At 55.4% G+C, this 22257-nt stretch overlaps 1 protein-coding gene across 1 annotated transcript in view; it reads left to right on the top strand.

The window, feature by feature from the left end:
- Positions 1-4788: 4788 nt before the first annotated feature.
- Positions 4789-22257, top strand: part of Hs6st1 (heparan sulfate 6-O-sulfotransferase 1) — a 47059-nt gene continuing 29590 nt past the window's right edge. Inside the window, exon 1 of the mRNA XM_027936781.2 lies at positions 4789-5352. Coding sequence (XP_027792582.1) covers positions 4826-5352 — 527 coding nt within the window. The 5' untranslated portion in view covers positions 4789-4825. The remainder of the gene's footprint in view (positions 5353-22257) is intronic.

Here is a 22257-nt window from a genome sequence, read left to right on the forward strand (position 1 = left end):
CAGGGGAGGCTGTGGAAGGGTCACAGTGCAGTCCCCCATGGTCTGCAACCACGGGATGGGGGAAGACCAGGGCCATGTCCTCTGGTTTGAATTGCTCAGATTCTCATTAATCTATTTATACTCCCACTTTGTCCCTATAAGAATTTAAGGAGACCTTTAAATTCAACAGGAGAGAACACAAAGAAAAGTGACAGCCAAGGCACAGGAAGGCGTCCAGGGGCATGGGAAGGGCAGTGGCAGGTGCTGCTCCGCTGGCTGGGAGGGAACATAGTCATCGGAGCCCTTACCCAACATCTGACCTGGTGGAGACCGAGAATTCAGGATGGCTCCGGTGGCGGGGAGGGAGTCTACACCGCCCGGGGGCGGAGGGGGGGGGGCGCGCGAAAGCCTGGCACACGGCAGGCCCTTCAAAAGCTCAGGTGGAGGCGGGACAGCCGGCGTCCCAGTGCCTCTGGTGGTTTCTTCCAGTCCGTGTCCTTTAACCCACAGGACAACCCAGCGTTTCCCTAAGGGTCCGACTAGAACGTGTCCCTTGGGGGCCCCGAAAAGACACTGGGCAGGGCTTCTGCGCCCGCTGGGGAGAAAGGCACCCCGTACTTCGGGGTACGGGGGGAGGGGACACCTGGCCAGGGGTGCTGCGCAAGGGAAGCCTCCCTGGAAGAGGAGGCTGGGGACACCATGGAAGGACCGCTCCCCCGCCGGAGGCCGGACAGCAGCGGGTACTTGGAGGGGTGGAGGGGACAACGGTAAGAGGCACAATAGGTCCTCGCTTGAAACCCCACTGTCCCACCTCTGGAGTCAGCACTGGACCCTGAGCCAGGGCTGGTCTAATTACAGGGGACTCCGATTCCACCGAGATCGCGAGGCCCTTTTAAAAGTTTGTCCCCAAACAAAACCCCTCTCTCCGCCTCGCCGCGGGAGGCGCTGAGGACAGACGCGGTTGCCCTCCTCCACCCCTTCGGAAACAACAATGGGCAGCCGGCCGAAAGAGAACCGGGGAAGCAAGTGTGGAAAATCCCCCAATTTTGCACTGTCAACTGCTAGGCGCTCGGCGAGCCAGCGGCTTCCGTGCTGCCCCCGCGCGTCACTCAGCGGGACTGCATCCCGGGAGGGAGGGGCGCCGCCGTTGATCTCCTGGTTCTCAGACTCTGAGGACGCATCTTGGGTAGGGAATAATGTTCGGTTCCTAAAGTCGAAATCTTACCGCGCCTCGCACTTTCCTGAGCCAAAAACGTACAGTGACTTGCTTTTACTGGATCATCACATCTTTCCACCATGGGTGCTCTTTTTTTTTTTTTCCTTGACATTAAGTCAAAGACAATGCATTAAAGAATTGATGAAGTGTGTCTTCAGGGGACCAAGATAGCCACTGAGCCCAGGAGCAGCGATAGCTCTTCCCAACTCTCAAAAGCATGCATTCTAAGCGCTGCCTCCAGCAAACAACTCCCCTTATGGTCCCATACAATCTTAGGACTGTGGGGAACCTTGGCTACTGGGCAGAATCAGGTAAAAAGAAAAGGAAACCGCAAATAGAAGCACCCACTGACTGTCAGGCCCGGGCTGTGCCTGTATGATCTCAATGGAAATCCACAGCAATCCTTCAATGGACGTGTGAACACCAAAGACAGCAACCTGAAGAAAGCTGTCAGGCAGTGAGGGCTAGCACCTACATTCCACGATGCTCTCAAGTATTCAATGATTCGTAAAGCAACTTGACTTCAGGCTTGTGACTCATCTGACCTGATGTTGAGATCCTAGAAATTCACCTGTCACCCCCTGAAATCTCAGGGTGCATGTGCCAGGTTTAAGTCAAAGTGGAAGATTGAGTAAAATCCTGTAGCCAACAAAGAAGATTTTCTTCCTTCTAAAAGAATTCAAGAAAGGAAGGGCTTCCTGAATAATTGGGTTTCCCTGGTGGTTTCGGGATTTGTTTGTTTATTTTTGTACAGAAGCTTGAACCCAGGATTCAATCCAGGTTAACCCAGGAGCGCTTAACCACTGAGCCACATCCCCAGTCCTTTCTATTTTTTTTTATTTTGAGACAGGGTCTCGCTAAGTTGTATAGGGCCTTCCTAAGTTGCTGAGGCTGGCTTTGAACTTGCAATCCTCCTGCCTCAGCCTCCCAAGCCACTGAGATTTAGATATGCACCACTGTGCCTGGTCCCAGTCAGCTATAATGGCAAGGAGGAAGTTTGATTCAACCCCTCTGGAGGAGATGTCGTTGCTCCATGGGTCAGGCTGTTCTGGCTCCCTTTGCAGATTGTCACATAGGCAAAAACTCACTGGGGACCCTACACCAGGCCCTTCTTTCCTCTCTGGAGTCAGTTTCCCCATTGTGACCAAGAGATCGTCACTGGTGGGTCCCAGATCAAGCACAGAAGGTTTTCTTGGCCTTCCTAAAGTATCCCAGCTTTCTCTTGACCATTCTGGGACCATATTCCCACTTGGCAGCAGTGACTATCACCAGCACAGAGAAGTGGCTCCTCTAGACCTTCTCACTGTCCCCCACCTCAGACCTGAGGACCAGGGAAGGGAAGGGAAGGGTTCTGGAGCCAGACAGCCCAGAATCAGGATCCCACTTCTGGTAACTGTCCCAAGCTTGGCTGGCCCTAGAACCAGTATAGTAATACTTTTGAACCTCAGTTTTCTCTTCTGTAAAATGTGTATCATAGACTTGGGCTTGCTCATGAGGTTGGAAAAGACACAGCTATAAGAAAGAACCTGGTACCCAGGGCTCTCAATACAGAACAGCCTTAATTACAATCTGCTGCTTGAAAAAGTGCTCCATCTGGGTAAGGATACCTGGTGGGTTGATAGGGCAGCTCTGCCCTGTGGCTCTGGGCTGCTGCCTCCAGCCCTGTGCAGGAAGACTCCCCAGGCCTCAGCCACAGATGGGGTCCAGGGACTGTAGGCAGAAGCAGACAGCACCAGGCACACTGCTGTGCTCCATTGTGCCACCCCTCCCCCACCACACACACACACACACTCCTAGCAAGAATGAATTCTCACCGGAGAAGCTAGATCAAGCTGCCCCCAGGCTTCCATGGTCAAGGACAGTTTTAAAGCAGCTTATAAGATGAGCAGGGCTTTCAGGTCCTGAATCTCACCAAGGACACCCCCCCCCCTCCCCTGCAGAGCCTCTAGGTCACTCTATACTGTGCTCCGGGCCCTGTACCCCTCCCTCTAAGTGGACCAGATATTCCTTCAATCCCTTTGGAAAACTGCATCTCCCCTTTTAGTTGGGTTTCCTTCTTGAGGATTTCTTGGTGTGATCTACCATATTTTTAAACAGCTTTTTTGAGACATAATTGACATGCTGTAAATGTCAATCAGGACCCCCACCTGCACTCAGGTCCCTAAAAGAATGGAAAATGGCATAGCTTGATATGGACATCAGGCCTGACAGTCAAACTCACTCCCAGAGGCCACACTGGCCTGAATCAAAACAGTAAGGCCCAGGCAGGCTCCCCCTGCCACTGTGAGATTCTGGACCATCATTTCACACCCCACCCCAGTTCCTGCTCCTTGGAGGGTCTACAACCTCTGCATGGAGTCAGGGTACTGGGTGTGGCCCACTCTCAGAGCTGCAGTGTGCACAAGGCTACACCAGATCCTCCCATCCTGGGATCCACTGGAGACCCCATCTTGCAAGGTGTGCACCAACAGGAAGGCCCAGGCTGGACACCATCCCACACAGGATGGACCCAGGACACCATCACACCCTCCAACCCACCCATGAAATCAAGAAGTTAGAATTTGCTCTGGACTCTCACAATTTTTAAATGTTGGCTCCGCTTTTTATAACTTTTTTTATTGGAGTATAAACATGAAGGTGAAAAATGCACATTGGTTGAAATTCCTTTCAAACAAGAAGAGACTGCATAAAACTGGCCCGCAGGCCTCTGCAGACATTTCAACATCTTTGCACAGAAGGACTCCCAGTGATGGTCCCAAAGCTACCCAGGGGGCAGGGAGCAAGGAAGGTGTCTTACCAGGCTCTGGGTGGGCTCCCTACCCTCCCTTTCAGTTCCTGGCCCTAGCTCAGTCGCCCCAACCCACGTGGTGCTCCCGACCCCCTGGTCTCTCGAAGTGTAGCTGGGCCCTCTTGAATTTGGAACTTCTGAGTGCCCAGCATGCAAGGTCAAGGCTTCTCCTCCGGTGAGGACAAGAGTGCCTCCAGACCTGGAGAGGAGCAGGGGACCCAATCCCCAGAGGCGCTGCCGCTGAGTGCTCCGGGCCCAGGAGGATCGCCCGGGCCTCGGTTCCGCGCTCCCTAGTCGCTCCCGACGCTTCTTGTTAACTGGAATCAGTTCCCGGTTTACAGCTGCCCGCCTCCTGGCTGCGACTTCACCGCCGGAGACACCAAACCCGGCGCCCAGCACTGGCCTGTGGCCCCCCAGTGCTCCATAGGCGGAGCCGAGGATCCGCGCGGGCGGCGACGACAAGAGGCGCCGCGGGGGCGGGCCGGGGGCGGGCCGGGGCGGGGCGGCGGCAGACTGCGGAGACGCGGCGGCGCGCGGGGCGGCGCAGAGCGTTCTCGGCGCGGAGCAGAGCGGGCTTGGTGCGGAGGGCGAGAGGCGCGGGGCGCGGGCCGGGTCGCGGCCGAGCGGGAGCCAAGCCGGAGACGGGCCCGGGAAACCGGAGCCGGGCAGGGAGCACCCATGGCGCCGCGGAGGCCCGGGGCCCGTGCCGCTGCGGGCAGCCTGGGCGCCGAGTAGCCGGGCCGGGCCGGAGCGCGGGTGGCGGCGGCGGAGGCAGCTGCGCCGGCGCCCCCCGCCCTCCCAGGCCCCGCGCCCCGCGCCCGGGCCGCCGGCGATGGTGACACATGCGGCGGCGGCGCGCCGGCGGCAGGACCATGGTTGAGCGCGCCAGCAAGTTCGTGCTGGTGGTGGCGGGCTCGGCGTGCTTCATGCTCATCCTGTACCAGTACGCGGGCCCGGGGCTGAGCCTGGGCGCGCCCGGCGGCCGCGCGCCGCCCGACGACCTGGACCTCTTCCCCACGCCAGACCCGCACTACGAGAAGAAGTACTACTTCCCAGTGCGCGAGCTGGAGCGCTCGCTGCGCTTCGACATGAAGGGCGACGACGTGATAGTCTTCCTGCACATCCAGAAGACAGGCGGCACCACCTTCGGCCGCCACCTCGTGCAGAATGTGCGCCTCGAGGTGCCCTGCGACTGCCGACCCGGCCAGAAGAAGTGCACCTGCTACCGACCCAACCGCCGCGAGACCTGGCTCTTCTCTCGCTTCTCCACGGGCTGGAGCTGCGGGCTGCACGCCGACTGGACCGAACTCACCAACTGCGTTCCCGGCGTGCTGGACCGCCGCGACCCCGCCGCGCTGCGCACGCCCAGGTGAGCGCCTGCTGCGGGAAGCGCGGTCGGGACCCAGAGCCTTGGGGATTCAGCGCGCGGGGCGCCCTGGAGCCTGGGTCCTGGCTCCGCCAGGCAGAGCTGGGCCAACTCTACCCCCTTGGGGGCCCCGTTCGCCTCGGCCCTTTCCAACCTGCAGGCGAGGCGCGCAAGGCTCCCAGGGAGCTCGTCAGCTCTGGCAGCTGTCACCCCTTCCCTCTGACTTCCCTCTTAACATCTTTGTGCCTGTCTTTGCTCCACGACCGACCTGGCTGCGTGGTGCCCTGACTTCCTTCTGGGTCAGCGCCTGCTGCAGCCGTCTGGCTGCCCCACCTGCTGTGCACCGCTGGCTGGCAGGAGAGCTGATCCGCCAGGGGTACGGTCCAGGCTGGCCTCATGCAGCCCGGTGGGTCTTTGGGAGAGGAAGCGTGTTCCCTGGTGTGTGTACAGCTCACCCGGCGAGTTCACCTCCCCGCGTCCCTCTAATACCAAAAGTGGAGTGAGAAGTGAGGTCCCTCTCCCTGCACCTGTGGTGTCCCCAGCCCAACGGTGCCTGCCTGCTTTCAGCGGGGTGGGGAGGAGCTGCCAGGGAAGGGGTGGGCTCTGCCTACCGGTGTGTGCAGGTAGAACAAAGACCCCGAGTGACCTGGGCCTGGGGGCGGGGAGAAGGCTGTGCTACCTGTCCTCCCCAGCCCAGAAAGAGAAACAAAAGCTGCCAATTGGGGGCTCCCTTTCCAGGGAACCCACAGCCAGGTTAGAGCCGACTGAGCTGTTTTAGTAGTACCTGTTCAAGCAGACACCTTTTGTCAGGGCTCCCCTTCCCCCTATATGTGTAGGATTGAGAGACACGGGGCTGACCTGTGTGTGGACAAGGGTGCTGGGGGTTTCCTGGAAAACACTTTATAACAGATCCCCTGGCAGTGCTGGGCATCTGGCACATAAAGTTGGGATTGTTTTCCTCGCGTTCTGTTGGTGTTCACTGGCCCTGCAGGGATGCACCTACGGGACCTTCTCCCCAGATGTCAGAGCTGGGAAAGACCAGAAGTGAAGCCTTCTTGCCTGCCTTTTGTTTCTGTTTCTCTTCCTTAGGACTGAATTTGCAAACAGATTAGGGGTGTGGGGGGGTGGTGCAGTGAGCCAGCCTGTGACTGACAGGATATTCCTAGGCACTCCTGGGTCAGAAAGGTACGGGCTCCCAGGTGGGCTTGGAAGATCCTACAGGAAGGATTCGGCTAGCCTAGAGCTGGCTGGTCCATGACACTGTTTTCCCTGAGTCCTTTTTTTTTTCCTGTGAATTTTCTCAGATTTTCAGATAATAGGGATCCTGAAACTGAGGGAATATTCCCACTTTCCTTTAGTTGTACCACATTCCTCCCTCAGCAGCTAAGAAGTGGTGTTCTGGGATCTTAGTGTAATGGTTACAGAACTGCCTGTCCTGAAAGATTGTTTCTGCCCAATCTGCCCTGCACAGATGCACATTCCTGGTGCAGGACCCACCCCCGTGGTCCAGCCGCACTGTGCTATAGACAGAGCTGGGCCTGGCAGCTGTGGCTATCCACCCTTTCACCAACCAGGGCTGTAGGCTCCAGAGCTGAATACTGACATACCTCACCAGACCAGGTGGACACATTCCTGCCTGCGGGAGGTTGAATCCTATCTGTAGGAGAGCTCCAGGGGAGAGTGTGCAGACCGGTCCTGGGGTTGCCAAGAGGCTGGGGCTTTAGAAGTGAGCTTACCTAGATTGTAACCAGGGTGCTCTTTCTGCAACCCTGTGAGCCCCCAGGGTTGGGAGGCTTCTGGTCTCCTTTCTCGGAGTTTGTTCCCCAGAGCTGGAGGCCCCAGAGGAAGAGGCTCCAGCTGCCCTCCCACCCTGGAGTGGGAGGAGCAAGTGAGGTAGATGGGCCCCAGGTGCTACAGGAGAGAGGCCCCAGCACCCGCTGCCTGGGAAGCCTGTGTGATTGCAAAGTCAAATAGATGCCTCTTAATTCTTAGACCACCAACCCCTGGGCCTGAGAGTCGCTGTCTCAGCAGCACACAGGCTGAATGGCGGCAGGGCTACCAGGGCCCTCAGGAGTCCCTCCTCTGCCTTGCCACCAAACAGGTGACGGTGCCTCCATGTCACTTCTCTCCCTCCCATCTCTTTTCATTTTTGTTCCCAGGGCTAGGTAGATTGCTTTTGTAAGGAGCTGACTGGGGAGGCACAGGAAGTCTTGGCTTTGTAAATTTACATCTCAGCTGCACCTCAGGTCACCTTCTGAGGGACCTCTAGGGCTGGAGCTGGGCCTCAGTGCTGTGGAGGCCAAGGTGCACTTCCTCCACTTTCCCAGGGACTGGTCACTCTGAGCGTAGGGCAATGTCCACAATGTCAGGATGACTGGTGTTGAGTAGCACTGGGTTTTCAGAGGACTCGGATGTCACCCTTGCTGTCTTGCTGTCTTCACCTGCCCTTCCCGCACTCTGTGTGCGTGGATGTAACCATCCAGCTGGTGAACTGAGGAGGGTGTGGGCCTGCTCCCCAGCCCTGACAGCCCCTCTTGGGTCTGGGACCTCTCTTTCTCCTCTGCCTCCTCCGAGACTCTTGTGGGGCTTGGACAAAGGCACATTTCAGGAACCTTTGCCCTGAGTCCCCTCTTCTCCCCACTTCTGGTGCCACCATCCACAGTATCGGGGGTGGGGGGTTTAAGAGAGGTATGAGTTATGGGGAAGTGGGCTTTGCTCAGCTCCCAGCCACCCCATGATGCGGCGTCCACCCAGGCTTTCTCTGAGCTGAGCACTCGTTCAGGTGACAAATGGAGTTGGATAGGTTTTCAATTCCTTCCTGGAATATGGTTTGGAACTTCCAGCAGTTGTTAGTGCTTCTTGCCTTGATAGAGGAACAGGTATGAGAGCAAAGTGTTGGCAGGTCACTTTGTGGTCCCCTTCACTATGGGGGCTCTCGCCTGTTGCCATCAGCTAGGACACTTGTGAAAACAGCCAAGAAGGAAAAGGGAATTTCACTGACCAGCTTGGAGAGATGTGGCTGCCTACAGACACCAGGGCCAAGGCCACTCTGGTCAGTGTGTTGGCACTCCACACTCTGGTGTCACCTCGGAGGGTCCAAATGATGCACCTGTAGTCAGAATGCCCCTTCTTCCTCTTCCCATTTGCCTGAAGGTGTCACTAGAGGAAATACAGTCATGATCTTGCCTGGGTCAACCCGGAAATGTCCCTGAAATCATCTGGGCTTCGTTTGGAAAGAACCACAGAGGGTATCTGGAGACCAAGAGTGGCTTCTGGCCCACCTTGGCTGGGCTCCTGGGCACAGGTCACATCCTCTCTGCAGCAGGGCACCTTTGGGAGCATGCACCGGGCTCCTAGTATCTGTGATACCTCCTTCAGCGACTGTGCTTCCTCATGGGAGCAGTAGAACCAGTGGTCCCTCGTCATTGACTTGTCCTGTTAGTGCCTATAGCTTCATCTTTGTGTGCTGCCTCACCTCCATCATCCTGAAGTCACCTCAGGTTCCAGCACCTACCTGGTGCCCAGCCTGAACTCCCCCTGTGCCTCATTGCACCCACCGTCCCCGACTGTCCTCCAGGTTACTCCACCAACTTCAGTTGCTGCTCAGATGCCCCTTCCTCCAGGAAGCCTTCCCTGTCTTCCTGTTCCTAGGTCTCTGTTGCCTTAAGTGCCCTCAGCTGCACTCCCATCTGCCACCTTGGCACATCCATAGCACATGAGCACTGGCTGTGCCCCAGTGCAGAACAGGTGCTGCCCTCTTGTTGGTACCAACCAGAACATTTTCCTCCAGGATCTGTGCTCCATCCTACCTTTCCCTGTGAGTCCCTGAGTGCTGTGCTGAGATCCCAGGGACCTTCAGTGAGCCAGGACAGGTAGGGCTTAGGTCAGAGCATTCCTACAGCACTCAACAGTGCCTTCACAGTCACTTTCTTTGAGATCAAGGGAGAAAACCGGCATCCACTGCAATGGGGGCAGTTGTTTCCTGTGACCGTGAGCCAGTGACCAGGACCTGGGGCCAGACCTACATGGCCTCGAGAGGCCTTTGGCTGAGAGAAGAAGGGAATCTGAGGACAAGCTATTCCAAATTAGACTTCCACCAAAAACTCCTTCCTCGTAAGCAGACACATAAGAAGGCAGACTGTCATTATCTTAGCTGGTTCTTGGCTAGGAGGTCATCTGCGCTATCACTTCTCTTGTCATTGTGTCCCGAGGATGAGCCCAGCCACGGCTTCTAGGCACTTCCAGTGTTCAGCCTGGGCCAGCTCTGTCTCCTGAGTCACAGAGCCCTTTGCTGATGGACACAGTGCCCACCCTGGGCTCTGAGGCCAGTGGAACAGCAGGGACATTATGGGTTCAACTGGTTGTCCTTCTCCATGGCAGATCCGAGCTGTTTGGCTCCCATTCTGGGAGCAAGGCTGGCAGTGGTGGTTCAGGCCACATTGGATCTGGAGCCCACTAGGCCAGTAGGGAGGGAGGAGGAAAGGGCTGGCATTATTATCAGTAAGAACTTGAGTCTTTCTTTCACGTGCCCCACCCCCCCACACACACACACTTTTTTATTATTGCAATGATTGTTGCAGTAGCAAGTGGAAAGAAAGTACAAGGGAGAAAAGAGAAACCATACTATTTCCCACAAGTACGTTTTCTTCTCTAATTGAAACCATAGTGTAAATTACACACCATGAGTGTTGCTCCATGTGATTCAAAACTTACTTTTAGTGACTGCAGATGATCCCCCCTTCTCTGTGCTCTGCAGTTGGCTCTCAAACGTTGAATGTGCAGATTTCTAGTTTTTTTGCTCCTGTAAAGAATGTTGCCATGGACATCCTTGTGTGCGGATATTTTACATAGCTCTGATTTCCTTTGGGAATTCCTAGGAGTGGGATTTCTTGGTTGAAGAGTCTGAGTGTTTTAATGCTCTGAATGTGAGTGTTAACCTACTTTTCACACATAGAAATTTCACACCTTATCCAGTTCTTGCCCATGGTCACATCTTAGCAGCACCCTAATAACACTTGGTATTATTGTTGGGTTTGTTTAAAGTTTGCTTCCTTAAATCGGCAAAAAAAAAAAAAGTGCTTACCTTGTTTTTATTCCAAAGTCCTGCCCCACCCAGGCACCATTTGGGTGGCCCAGCACTTTAGGGGACTGGGGGCAGCTGTGCTTCAGTCACCCCAAAGCTGCCTCTCCACCTGCTCACAGATGTTTATATCTCACCCCTACTTAGAGAGGGGTGCAGCCTGGAACCAGAGGGAGCCGGGCAAGAGGCCATGGGGGTAAATAAGGAGGCTGGTGAACTGTTCTTGTCCCCTGAGTTCTCAGCGGTACTTAAGAGTGGGTTATCTCATTTGGCCCTTGATGTAGTTGGGATATTGCTTGCGTATGCGCCCCCCCTCACCAAAGGGTTTGTTTGTTGAAAGCTTAGTCCCCAATTTGGTGGTGTTGAAGTGGTGGGACCCTTAAGAGGTGGGTCACTGCCCTCAGAAGGCATTGATGTAGTTCTCATGGGACCCTGGTTAGTTCCCTAGTTGCTCTCTAGCTTCCTGTCTCACCATATGATCTCTCTCACAGCTCCACCCTGATACCATGCACCTTGAGGCTTTAACCAGATCCAAGGTGGCACCATGCCCTCAAACCTCCCAGAACTGTGAGCTAATTAACCCTCTTTTCTTACTCAGTACTCAGTCTCAGGTGTCTCGTTGTAGCAGTGGAAAGCAGACCAAGGCAGCAAAGTAGGTGTGTGAAGGTTGGCCTGTTTTCCACAAAAGGAATTCAAGGCCCAGAGAAGTTTGAGAACTTGTCAGAGTCCTTATGCCTGGAGGACCAGGAGCCAGGATTTGGACATCTATCTGTCCTGAAGCCCATATGCCTGGCCGAGTCCTCTGCCGTGCCCTGCCCCACCCTCTGGTGGGGAGGACCATCCCCAGATGAGCATGGCAGCCACAGGATTCAGAATGGGTGGCCTTCCTTCTGAGACCTGGGCAGACACGCACAATTTCACATGCAGACCTGCGTCATCAGGTTTTCTGGAAAACATCTGGCAGCCTTCAAGTAGCTGCAGGATGAGAACTGGGCCACGTTCCCCTGGCTCTGGAAAGGGAGCACCAGAGAGGTTTACCGACAGTCAGCAGAGCCCATCCAAGGGGGCACTTAACTTACAGCACAGCCTGGCCAACATCTGCCACACCTGCCCTGCGGGATCAGGTGGTTCACAGGTGGTCCTTGGGACAAGAACGGCTGAGTCCACCTCCTGACCCGGAAGGATGGGCCATGTGAGAGGCAGTGCTGGCAACCTGGCAAAGCTGGGGCTGAGCCCCGCTGGCCTCTGCCCCTCAGCTTCTGTGCCCTGCTGGGTGATAGACGGTAGGAGGCCTCCCTCCCTGGGTGTCCTCACCCTTTCTCTTGAAACCTTGTGGGACTGAGCTGAGTCTCTATGTGAAAGACTGCAGGGCATCTCCAGGTCAGATATCTAAAAGCACAAAGTCATGGAGGGGGCTTCTGGAGCTGGGATCCCCCTTCCCTTTGTGTGTGCCTTGGGTTTGGGGGATTTGAAAAGGAAAATGACAGAAAGCACACTTTGGGGAGCAGGTACTATAGGCCAAGCCAACTCCCCAACCAACCAGAAACAGAAATGGCATTGAGACCCATACCTTGGAGGTGACATGTGCTTGTAAAATGTTTTGGGGGTATTTGTTTTTTCATTTCTAAAGATTCTTGTTCTTGCGTTTCCAAGAACAGTTAGCTCTTTACCTTCCCTAAGATTTTGCTGTGTGTGTTTTTTGTTTTGGAAAGAACATGTTAGGTTCACAGAAGGCCTATGCTCTGGGGTTGAGATGCTGCCCTAGCCACAGTGACAGGCCCGAGTGTGTGTGGTGGTACCAGGAGGGGTGGTCTGAGGGGTATGGAAAAGACCGTCCACTGGGAGGTGTAGACAGGAAGCAGTACTCTGGAACCAGTTAGGGTTCAGATGTGTCATCTGAGATCCACAGCTGGTGGCGAGGATGAATAGGAGCAAGAGAGCTCTGGGACAGGACAACAGAGGCCGAGGTGTTAGTGTCCATCTACCCTGGAATGCAGGACTGTTAGTTCCTGGCTATGTGACTTGTGGTCCTATTCATCCCTTGGTAAAATGCCCCCTTCCAGGTGTGGTATTGTCCCAAGTCCCCTGCATGTAGGGGCTCTCATTTTGGGAAAACATGGCATGCCCATGTACACAGGAGAGACTCCAGGTGGACATTGTTAGAGAACATCAGAGGCAGGCAGAGGACAGAGAGTGTCTGGACACAGAGGCAACCTACATCCTACCCCAGTGCTGAGGAGAGGCTGGGACCTGGAGGAGCCCATCCTGAGCTGCTCTTTAACCCACTCCCGCTGGCTGTGCCCGAGGGAGCTCCTCCCAGGCCAGGCTCCCAGCCAGCTCTGTGGGTGCTGGGAGCTTTGCTGAGGACACACAGCCCATGGGGGTGTGGATGGCCTTTCCTGCAGCATGACCTCCTACAAAGGCCTGAGGTTCTCTCCAGGGCAGCTGGACCATTGGGGAGACCCAGCTGTCCGTCCATTCATGTCATTCACTCAGCCCTGTACCCTGGCCTGGGCAGGCTGCCTGCTGCAGTGACATATCCCAAGTTCCACCACAGGCTGCACAGGACCTCTTGGGTCCTCTCTGTAGACAAGACTCTCAGACTCCAGGGGAGGAAACACAGAGACGTGCCTGCTTGCTTAGGCCCGTGTGGCATATTGGGATAGGGTCCTTCTGGAAAGAGCAACCCCCTGAGACAGCCTTCCTCCCTTGTCGCCGCACCCAGGGTGGCTCATGGCTCGGGGGAAAAATATTGGACCTCAGATTCCCCATCTCTAAGATAGAGATGTTTTTCTATCATTTGTTTCTATAGAGACACCAGTGACCACTTATCTGTGATTTCCTGTGACGCTGTGGTACCTTCAGTCCCATGTCTTATGGAGCCTTGACACATATAACCTCTTAGAATTTCCCGGTGCAGTTGGAGGCCCAGTTCCTCCTCTGGAAAGCAGGCTGTCAGCAGCTGCCCACAGTGCCCTGGTGAGGTGGCAAGGCTCCGGGCTGGTGCACTGCGTGGGAGGGAGCTTCAGTGAGAGCCTGCTCTCCGCATCTGTCCTTTGAGGGCTGCAGCTGCCTCTGTTTGTTTACACAGGGAACACTAAAAGGCCCACCAGGGGGGACATCAGAACAAATCAGTAATTGTCTGGCAAGATAGTGACTAGAGAGATTAAAACACAGGAGGAGTTAATTGTTTACAGAACTGTGGAGCCCACAGAGGTCAGTGGCCAGGGTCACTCACCCCCTCTGGTCATGGGCAGGAGCTGGCCCCTTGTTAGTTCTCTCCCCGTGGCAGGGCCTCCAGGTCAGGGTAACAAGCCCAGGTCCTGTCCTTTCGGGGTCCCTGGGAGGACCTCTCCTCTGGTCAGCTGAAGCCATTCTGCAGAAAGTGCTTGGCACCGTGTGTGAGGTGCATCTTGGAACACCGGCTTCCAGCTTGGACTTCATTCCCCACCTGGAACCCTCTGAGCCATGCTTATGTTCCCTGCCTTGTGGAGTGGTGGGGGCAGAGCCCAGCAAAGAGTCTGCTCCGTAAGTTCTGTTCCATTCTCCACGACAAGTAAGGACAGAAGGTGGTATGAGTGCCTGGAAGCAGGGAAGCCAGCTGGGGAGATGGGCAACCTGGAGCCGGGGACCACCAGGACATACTGGGGCAGCAACAGAGCGAGGGGAAGGAAGCCCCAGCTTGGTGCCTCTCTAGCTCTGCAACTTCTCTGCCATGGGAGAAGGTGCTTGGATTTGTGCATGCAGTCCCAATGTGGGCTCCTTTCTGTAGAAGACTACGATGAGTCTTATCTCTTTTGGGGGGACAGGAAAGGGACCTCCAAGCCAAAGCCAGGAGTTTGGCTTCTGTTCTTATCCATGAATTGGTGTGCTTGAGGGCCGGCCCAGAGCTTCCCTTAAAGTAGCTAAAATCTATGCAGGCAGGGTCCCTTTATCTGGGACATCCTCCACGTGTCAACACAGGTTTTTCAAGGTGACAACTTGGGATGTTCCCTGCTTCAGCCATGGGGTCGCCATCTCACCCTGGGCTGTGGCATTGGGGACCACCCAGGCCTCTTATCGATGCCTACTTAGCAAAAGGGCTTTGCAGTGTTTGCTACCTCAGTCTCCAGAGAGCCCCTGCCCTCTCAGGCCACATGTGGAGGAGCTAAAGGAACGCAAACACCATGTGAGAGTCTTGTTCCTCAGGAAGTGGCAGTTCTTCCCCTCCCTGGTGCCCTCCAGCTGTGGGCTGAACCCAGGCTTGGATCACTTCCACAGGATGTCTGCGGGTGGTGCAGCTGGGACCTCGGGCTGTGGGTTGTGTATATCTCTGTCCCACTGCAGGTGAAGGAGAAGTCTCCAGACACCCCACCCTATTGCCACTATCCAGCATCTTCTCTTTCGAGTACCTTTTATACTTCCTTTTACACGTTGGCCGCAGACCTGTGAATCCCTTAAACCATACGTAGTGCTGTTTTGAGGTTTCAGACTTTCTAGAACCCCGTATCAAACTGTATTTAACCTTCTACAACCTGCTGTCTTCTCTCAGCCCGTTTCTGAGATGTATCTGTGCTGGTCCATGACATGCATATTTAATCCATCCACTGCCGGGTTTATTGTCATCGCTGTCTAGACATAGCTCCCTTTCCCTCTGCTTTGTTCTGAAAAGAGCCGGGAGCATGTTTGGCTTTGGCTGTCACAATCCTGGTGATAGTGATTGTGCCTGCACCTGGTTCTTGTGTGTCCCTAGCAGTGGGTCAGAGGGCATTCTGTCCTCAACCCAGAGTGGTTCCTCTACCCGACACCTGTGCTGTGTCAGGTTCCCCCCTGCTTGGCTGACGGACGTGGGCATTTTTGCAATCCAGGAGCTGTAAACAGAGACCACTGTGGTCTCGGTGCACATTTGCGCTATACTAGTGAGATCTTCATGGGGTGTTTATTGGCCACAGAGGTGTTCACCATTAGTTGTCTGTGTCTTTGGTCTGGGTTTTCCCTGGAGTTCCCTACTGATCTGGGGCAGTGTTCTCTGTGTATCTTGGTGTCAGACTCTGTGGGTGATAAGCCCAGCAGGCATCTCCTCCCACGAGCCCATTCACTCTGTGGACCTGTGATTTATGGCACCTGCACCAGGTAGGGGTCGAGCTGGACCGGGCACACCCTGTCCTTTGTCCAGTGTCATGTGTACATGTGGGCAGGGGTGTGCCTGATGACCTCTGAACCCCTCTGGGACCTTGCTGGTCATGGGATCTCAGCCAGAGGCCTCAAGGCTGAATGGGTGGACAGATGGCCAGCTGACTGCTGTCCTCACTGCAGTGTGGACACCCCCGGGGCCTTCCCTGGAGATGCTCAATAGTATCCAAGGCAGCAGCTGTACAGGCTGAGCCCAGGAGGACCAGAGAAGCCATCAGGCCCTTCTGGTATTGGCCCCCTTATAAGGGTTCCTGTGAGATTGAGTTGGAAGAAAACAGCTAAGCACAGAGCCGGGAACCCACTGCTCTGGAGTTCACAGGACCCTCCCCCTTCCACATGGAGATCTGAGTGGGCCTTGCCCAGGTAAGGCCTGCCCTTGTTACCCACTCAGCCTGACCTTGATGCTGGACACTCACCCTGGGCCTCAGTCTCCCCCAGTGACAGGCCCAGCTGGACATTCACACCCTGGGCCTCAGTCTCCCCCAGTGACAGTGCCAGCACTGCATAAGTAGCATCCAGGAGAGGAACCCATCACCTGGGAACCTACTTCCACCCAAGTTGGACCCCCTGCTGCCTGGGGGTGAGTAGCCCCCAAGTCCCTGTCCAAAATAAGAAAGCTCTTGCTGCTGCTGCAGGGCTTGCAAGACCCCAAGATCAAACATGGGCACCCACTAGCAGCCCATAGGAAGCAGGGAGAGCGTTTCCCCTCTGAGTAATGAACGCCAAAACTCACATGTAAATATTTACCTCTCTGGAGCTTTGGCATCTTTGGGAAATGGGGACCTGCCAGCACTGAGGTTTTGTGTTTGCGTCACCATGGCAAAAGGCAGGAGGGGATGCCCTTTCCTAGCAGTGAGCCTGGGGGTGTGAGTGTGGCACCATGACTTCTCTGGAGTCCTGATGCCATCATGTGGAGTAAAGCTGCCCAAGGTGGCATAGCCGGGGAATGGAGGCATGTGGGCATCCCTGCCCTAGGTCACAGTCCTAGGAGCAGAGTGTGGCTGTGGCTGAGTGCCACCCTCACATGGTGCCAAGCCTTCCTCATACAAGCCTCACTATCAAGGGCCCCATCTTACAGCTGAATAAACCCAGGGGCAGAGGACCTACATAACTTGTCACCTAACATCCCACGTGGCAGAGCCAGATTCACACACAGGCCTGTGGCTCCACAGTTCCCCCTCAGCCCTTCCCGTGGCAAGGAGCCAGGCAGTTCTCCCTGCCAGCAGAGCCAGAAGTCTGTCAGAGTGTGGACTCATGGCCACCAAATGGTGCTGCTTCATGGGTGGGCTTGCCAGGTCCTGAGGAGAGCTCCCTGAGTGACCACCAGCCCCCACTTCTCAGAGTCCAGCTGAATGAATTTGGCTGCCTGGCCCCAAACAGCCAAATCATCAGGTCTAACATGGCGGCTCCCTGGAGAGATCCAAAGGCAGGGTGGGGGAAGGCAGAGCAGATGGTCTCTCAGGGGAGTCTGGAGGTGTCTGATGTCACCTGGAAGGAGAGGCCCTGCCCAGGCACAAAGCCTACAGGTTCCAGCCCTTCCTGGAGAACAAAGGCCTCAGCTGGCCAGGCTGGAATCCTCCTTGCCTGCTCCCATCCCTCCAGGGTTGGGCTCAGAGGGGCTCCTTCAGCACTTCCTCTCCAGCGCCTGCTCCCTCTGGCAGGCAGGCAGGTCCAGGCGGTTGGCTTTGTTCGTGCAAGTCCCGGCAGAGCTGTTTGTCGGCCCACCTCCTGAACCCTGAAAAAGTTCAGGGCCTCCTGCGTGCCCTTCGGGAAGCAGAGTCCTGTAAGGGGAGATTTTTTCCTTTGCTTTCCTGGAAGCTGGACTGGCAGCGTGCCCAGGGGAAAACATACTTTTTACAAAGAGTGGTCAGGTTTCAGCCAAGTGGGTAAAAGGCAGGAATGGGGACTGATGGGCTGCTCCAGGGCTGCAGCACATCAGCCCCCAGCCCCACTGCTCAAGCGCTTGGATTGAAAGGGGGTCGCAGGCAGGCTTCAGGCCAGACTCTCTCAGGGGTATGGAATGTACTCAGGCCAGCAGAGGATGAAGAATCCCTGAGTCAAAGAGCTGAGGGGCCCCAGCAACCTGAGGCGTCTTCCTTCTGGCTCCTTCTGCAGCACAGGGCCCCCTCTTACTTTGCGGGCCCCTTGCTTTGGCCTGTGAGATGCTCAGAAGTCTCCAGAAGCAAAGATTGTGTGGCCAGTGTCGGGACTCCCTCATCCACCACAGCCCCAGTCTGCGGGCCCAGCTCTTTGCCATGGCCCCATCCAAGTTGGCAAGTAACTCATCGGATGGGGCCTTCCGGACTAGAGAACCCACACAGCTAGGGAGATGGGCATTACTTGGTACATCATGAAACTGCGGCTAGCTGAGCAGACCACTCCAATCCCTATTGCCCACTCTCATTCTCAGCACCCTACCCAGTCTGAACCTTACTGTCACTGGTCACTGTTCCCTGACCTTTTATACTTCCTTTTACACGTTGGCCGCAGACCTGTGAATCCCTTAAACCATACATAGGGCTATTTTGTCCTCTGCCAGCCAGACCAGAGGTGCTTGAGTAGGAACTGAGCATGAAGGAAGTAACCCCGGGGGACATGGATGGTGATAACGTAGCATTGCCCTCACAGTGCAGCCCATGGGGGTGGGGGGTATGGAGTAAAGTTACTGCCGAGCCCAGCTGGCCTCTTGCATGACAGTGACCCCTTCATGTGACACATTACATAAGCTATTCTGGGGCATCAGGAAGACCTTCAGAGCTGAAGGCCTTCATGGGTGCAGGGATACTTGGTCTTAGGAAAGGGAGCAGGTAGCCATCTCCTGGGAAGATGACATGGTGTAGGGACATCAGCTCTGAGCAGCTGCCCTGTGTGAGAGTCAGCCAGGGCAGAGCCATCCCTGTCAGTCTTCCGGTGAGTACCTCATTTCCCACTTGCAGGTGGGAGAACCACTCAGAGTTGAGGGACTCCGCCAAGGTACTGAACTGGTCATCAGCAGGATGGGATTTACCCCAGCTAGCCCAGAGGTCTTTGGAGAGTCCTGTGCTGACATCCATTAACAAGGCAGCCTGTCAGAGACCCAGAACATTGCCGTCTATGGCAGTCCCTTATTTCTTCCACCTGCTCCTTTAGCCAAAGGTAGACAGTTCAGCCCCATGCAGTACTCAGCAAAAGGGTACTTGGAATAGCAGTGGTCTCTGTCCTAAGAGGTTCATGGCCCTCCTGCTGTCAGGCCTGGCACTTGCACCATCCCTGTCTCCTGGGGACCACCAAGCCCTGGGGAAATCAATCTTCCAAAGGGCCAACATACTTTAGATAAGTAGACATGGCTAGTGGTATCCCCCAAGGGACAGCTGTATATTCTCCAGAGAAACAGAACCCATAGGATGTAAATCGGTACGTAGGTGCACGGGTATGTGGATGGATTGAGTAGGTGGGTGAATAGTTGAACGGGAATTGGCTCTCGTGATTATAGTGACAGATGTTTTATAGTAGTCTTCTGCAAGCTGGAGACCAGGGAAGCCAGTGGCATGACTCAGTCTAAGACCAAAGGCCTGATAACCTGGAACTCTGATGTCCAAGGACAGGAGGAAGGTGTCCCAGCTCCAGAGAGCAAATCTGCCCAGATTCTGCCTTTTTGATCTGTGCAAACCCCCAGCTGTTTGCATAGTGCCCACCCACATTGGGTGAGAGTGGGCCTTCCTTACTTGGTCCATTGATTGAAATGTTCCTCTCCTTCTGAAACCACCTTCAGACATGTCCAGAGAGTGTGCTTTACCAGCTATGGGGGTATCCTTCCTGTTGTCAAGTTGACGCCTAAAATTAGCCATTACTAGATCCTTTGAGTTGGGACCTGAGATGGAAACAAGTGTTGGGCAACAGCTTGGTGGGGCAGCCAGAGTGGCAGCAGCGTTCTTCAGAGAGCGCCTTGGTCATGTATTTTGAGGCACCCACTTAATGACCCCCTCCAGCAGGCAAGCTGCTTATTACAAAGTAATAGGATATTGGCAGGATATTCAGCAGGTAGCAGATGTCCCCAGCCATGTATGCAAGAGCTTCCTGGCCTCAGCAGGAGAGATTTGGTGGCCAGCAGTATATAAGTGGATCACCTTCAGGGTTTCTGCTAGCCCTGGACAGCAAAGAAGCAGAGCAGCTCTAGGGCCAGGCCCCCCGCAGAGCCCACCCCCTGCTAGGGCTGAAGATCAGGGGAGAAAGCCCCCCCCCCCCCCCCGCAGTGTACCCTGCAGACATTGTCCCCTGCTGCTGCTTCCTCCTGGGTACTCCTCCCTTGCTCTACCATCAGGCTGGGCCTTGCCTCCTCTGGCTTCTTAGTCTACAAAACAGGGTTGTGCACCCCAAGCTGTGGCAAGGGTGAAATGAAGCCAGGAATCAGCACATGGAGCAGATCAGCATGGTCTGAAAGGTTCTGAAGGGGTCAGGGCAGGGGCCCCCACAGGCGTGCCCCAGACCTTCATCAAATGGCAGAGTAAGTGCTAGCAAGTGCTGGCCGTCTTGTCTGATCTAGAAGGCCAGGAGGCTGGCCGTGTCCCTTACCATTTGTACAGCTGGGAAGACCAAGCACAGAGCAGCAGCCTTCCCACAAGGTGACCCACAGGAGCCCTGCACAGCCTGGCCACCCACCCTTTAGTTCCTAGAGCCCTGGGAAGTGCCTTAAACCAAGCAACAGGTGGGGAGGCGTCCCAGGGGTTGACCAGAAGAGAGCCAGCCACAGGTCAAGGAGGCAACACAGGAAGCTGAGGTAAGTGACAACCAAGTGCTTCTGTGCAGAGCCTTCCCTGGGCCTTCAGAAGGAACTAAAACCTACCCTTCTGGAGCTGCTGCCCAAACCTGAAGGAGCTGCAGAGGAGTGAGGGACGGAGTGCTGTGGTCACAGATGTTCTCAGCAGGAGGCCCAGTGAGAACAGCCATACACACACATGCATACACACGGCCTTGACTGCACAGACCAGCCCTGCCTGACCCAAGCATGCTGCTGCCAGCACTCTTGACTTCCAGGTCTGTGAACTTGGGGGTCCCACAGCTCAACAGCTGGCCTCCCCTTGCTGTGGCCCTGGCAACAGCACCAGCTTAAGACACGGACCTTGCTGGAAGCCACTGGACAGCACTCTGCTCTTCAGTTTTACCATGTGTAGCAACACCTTGTATTTGCAGGTGCTGGTAGGTGTTCTTGAAGGGCAGGACTGACTTCATGGCTCAGCCACAAATGTCTTTTATTATGTAGGGAGAGCACCCAGGGCTCCACGGAGAGTCCAGTCCTTTGCCTTCCCTCCCCTCGTGCCATCTAGGATCTTGGTGAGCTAGGTGTCCCCAACTGGTCATCAGCCTCACTGCTGCCTGCATGAGCTGGTGGAAGAACAGGCCAGTGGAGCCCCAAGAAGACTGTCTGCCACGGTTTCCATCAGTGCAGGGAATCCTTTTGGGAGCTGGGCCCTGCTTGGCAGGATCAGCCACAGGCTTTACACCTGTACAGGCATGTCCTCAAGAGCAAGAGTTTGGGAGAGTCCCAGGGCTGACCAGGGGCAGCACAAGGCACTAACCCCCCAACAAGCACATGTGTGCACGCTCCCAGCAGCAGCTCAGGCCTCAAAGCCAGTGGTGACTCAAACATTCTGGAACGAGAATTCCTTTTTTCCTTACAAGTGGTTGGCACTTTGAGACATTTCCTCCCATTTGAAATTCCTTCCCACTAGTTCCCACTAAAAGCTGAGCAATTTTCCACTCGGTGGCTGGGCTGCTCCTAAATCCCCAGCTCTCAAAATGCAGCCAGGATATCAGAGGAAAAGTGTTTTCACAGGTGATTTGCAGAAAAGGGGGTGGGGGGCAACCTGGAGCCTCCATGTGTGGGGTGGGATCTCCTGCCCATGAGGGTGACTACAGGAGGCTGTGAAAGCACCAGAAAGCCAGACTCCAGGTGGTGTGTCCTTAGGACTCCCTTCTGCCCTTCCAGGAGAAGTGGACCCTGCTTGCACCACAGGGGCCCAGGAGTATGGGTGCTGAGGTGTGGTTGGCAGTGTTAGCAGGGTGACAGGTCCCAGTTGTTTTTGCTGGTTTTATTTTGGTTTTTGTTTAGTTTTTTGATACCAGGGATTGAACACAGGGGTGTTCAACCACTGAGCCACATCCCTGGTCCCCTTCTTTAGAGTTAGTTTATTTAGAGACAGGGTCTTACTTAGCACCTCACTAAGTTGCTGAGGCTGGCTTTGAACTCATGATCCTCCTGCCTCAGCCTCCTGAGCCACTGGGATTACAGGCGTGTGCTACTGCTCAGGTTCTGATGTTTTCTAAGCCTGGTTGAAGAGATCAATTACAAATGGGAGGCTGGATGCACAGAGAGTCATGGCAGAGAGGGCATCTGCCCCTCCCCTTCTCACTGGAGAGTGGCCTCTGGGGATGGACCTCGCAGAGGCTGGAGGACTGTAGCCACTGGAGCTACTCGGCTGAGGTGTGAGGGGTACAGGGATAGGGGGCAGGCTGACTATGGAAGCCACAAATTGGATGACAGCAGCTACAGTGTTGGTTTTAGGGAGGGAAGGGGTCTTCCTAGCCTCCAGTTTGTCCCCATCCCTGCAAAGGATGTGCTCTCTGCCCCTCAGGAGGAGGTGCGCTCACCAAGGCCCCGCTGTTTGACCAGAGTACAG

This window comes from Marmota flaviventris, chromosome 11 (assembly GCF_047511675.1).
Source record: "Marmota flaviventris isolate mMarFla1 chromosome 11, mMarFla1.hap1, whole genome shotgun sequence".
Lineage (NCBI taxonomy): Eukaryota > Metazoa > Chordata > Mammalia > Rodentia > Sciuridae > Marmota > Marmota flaviventris.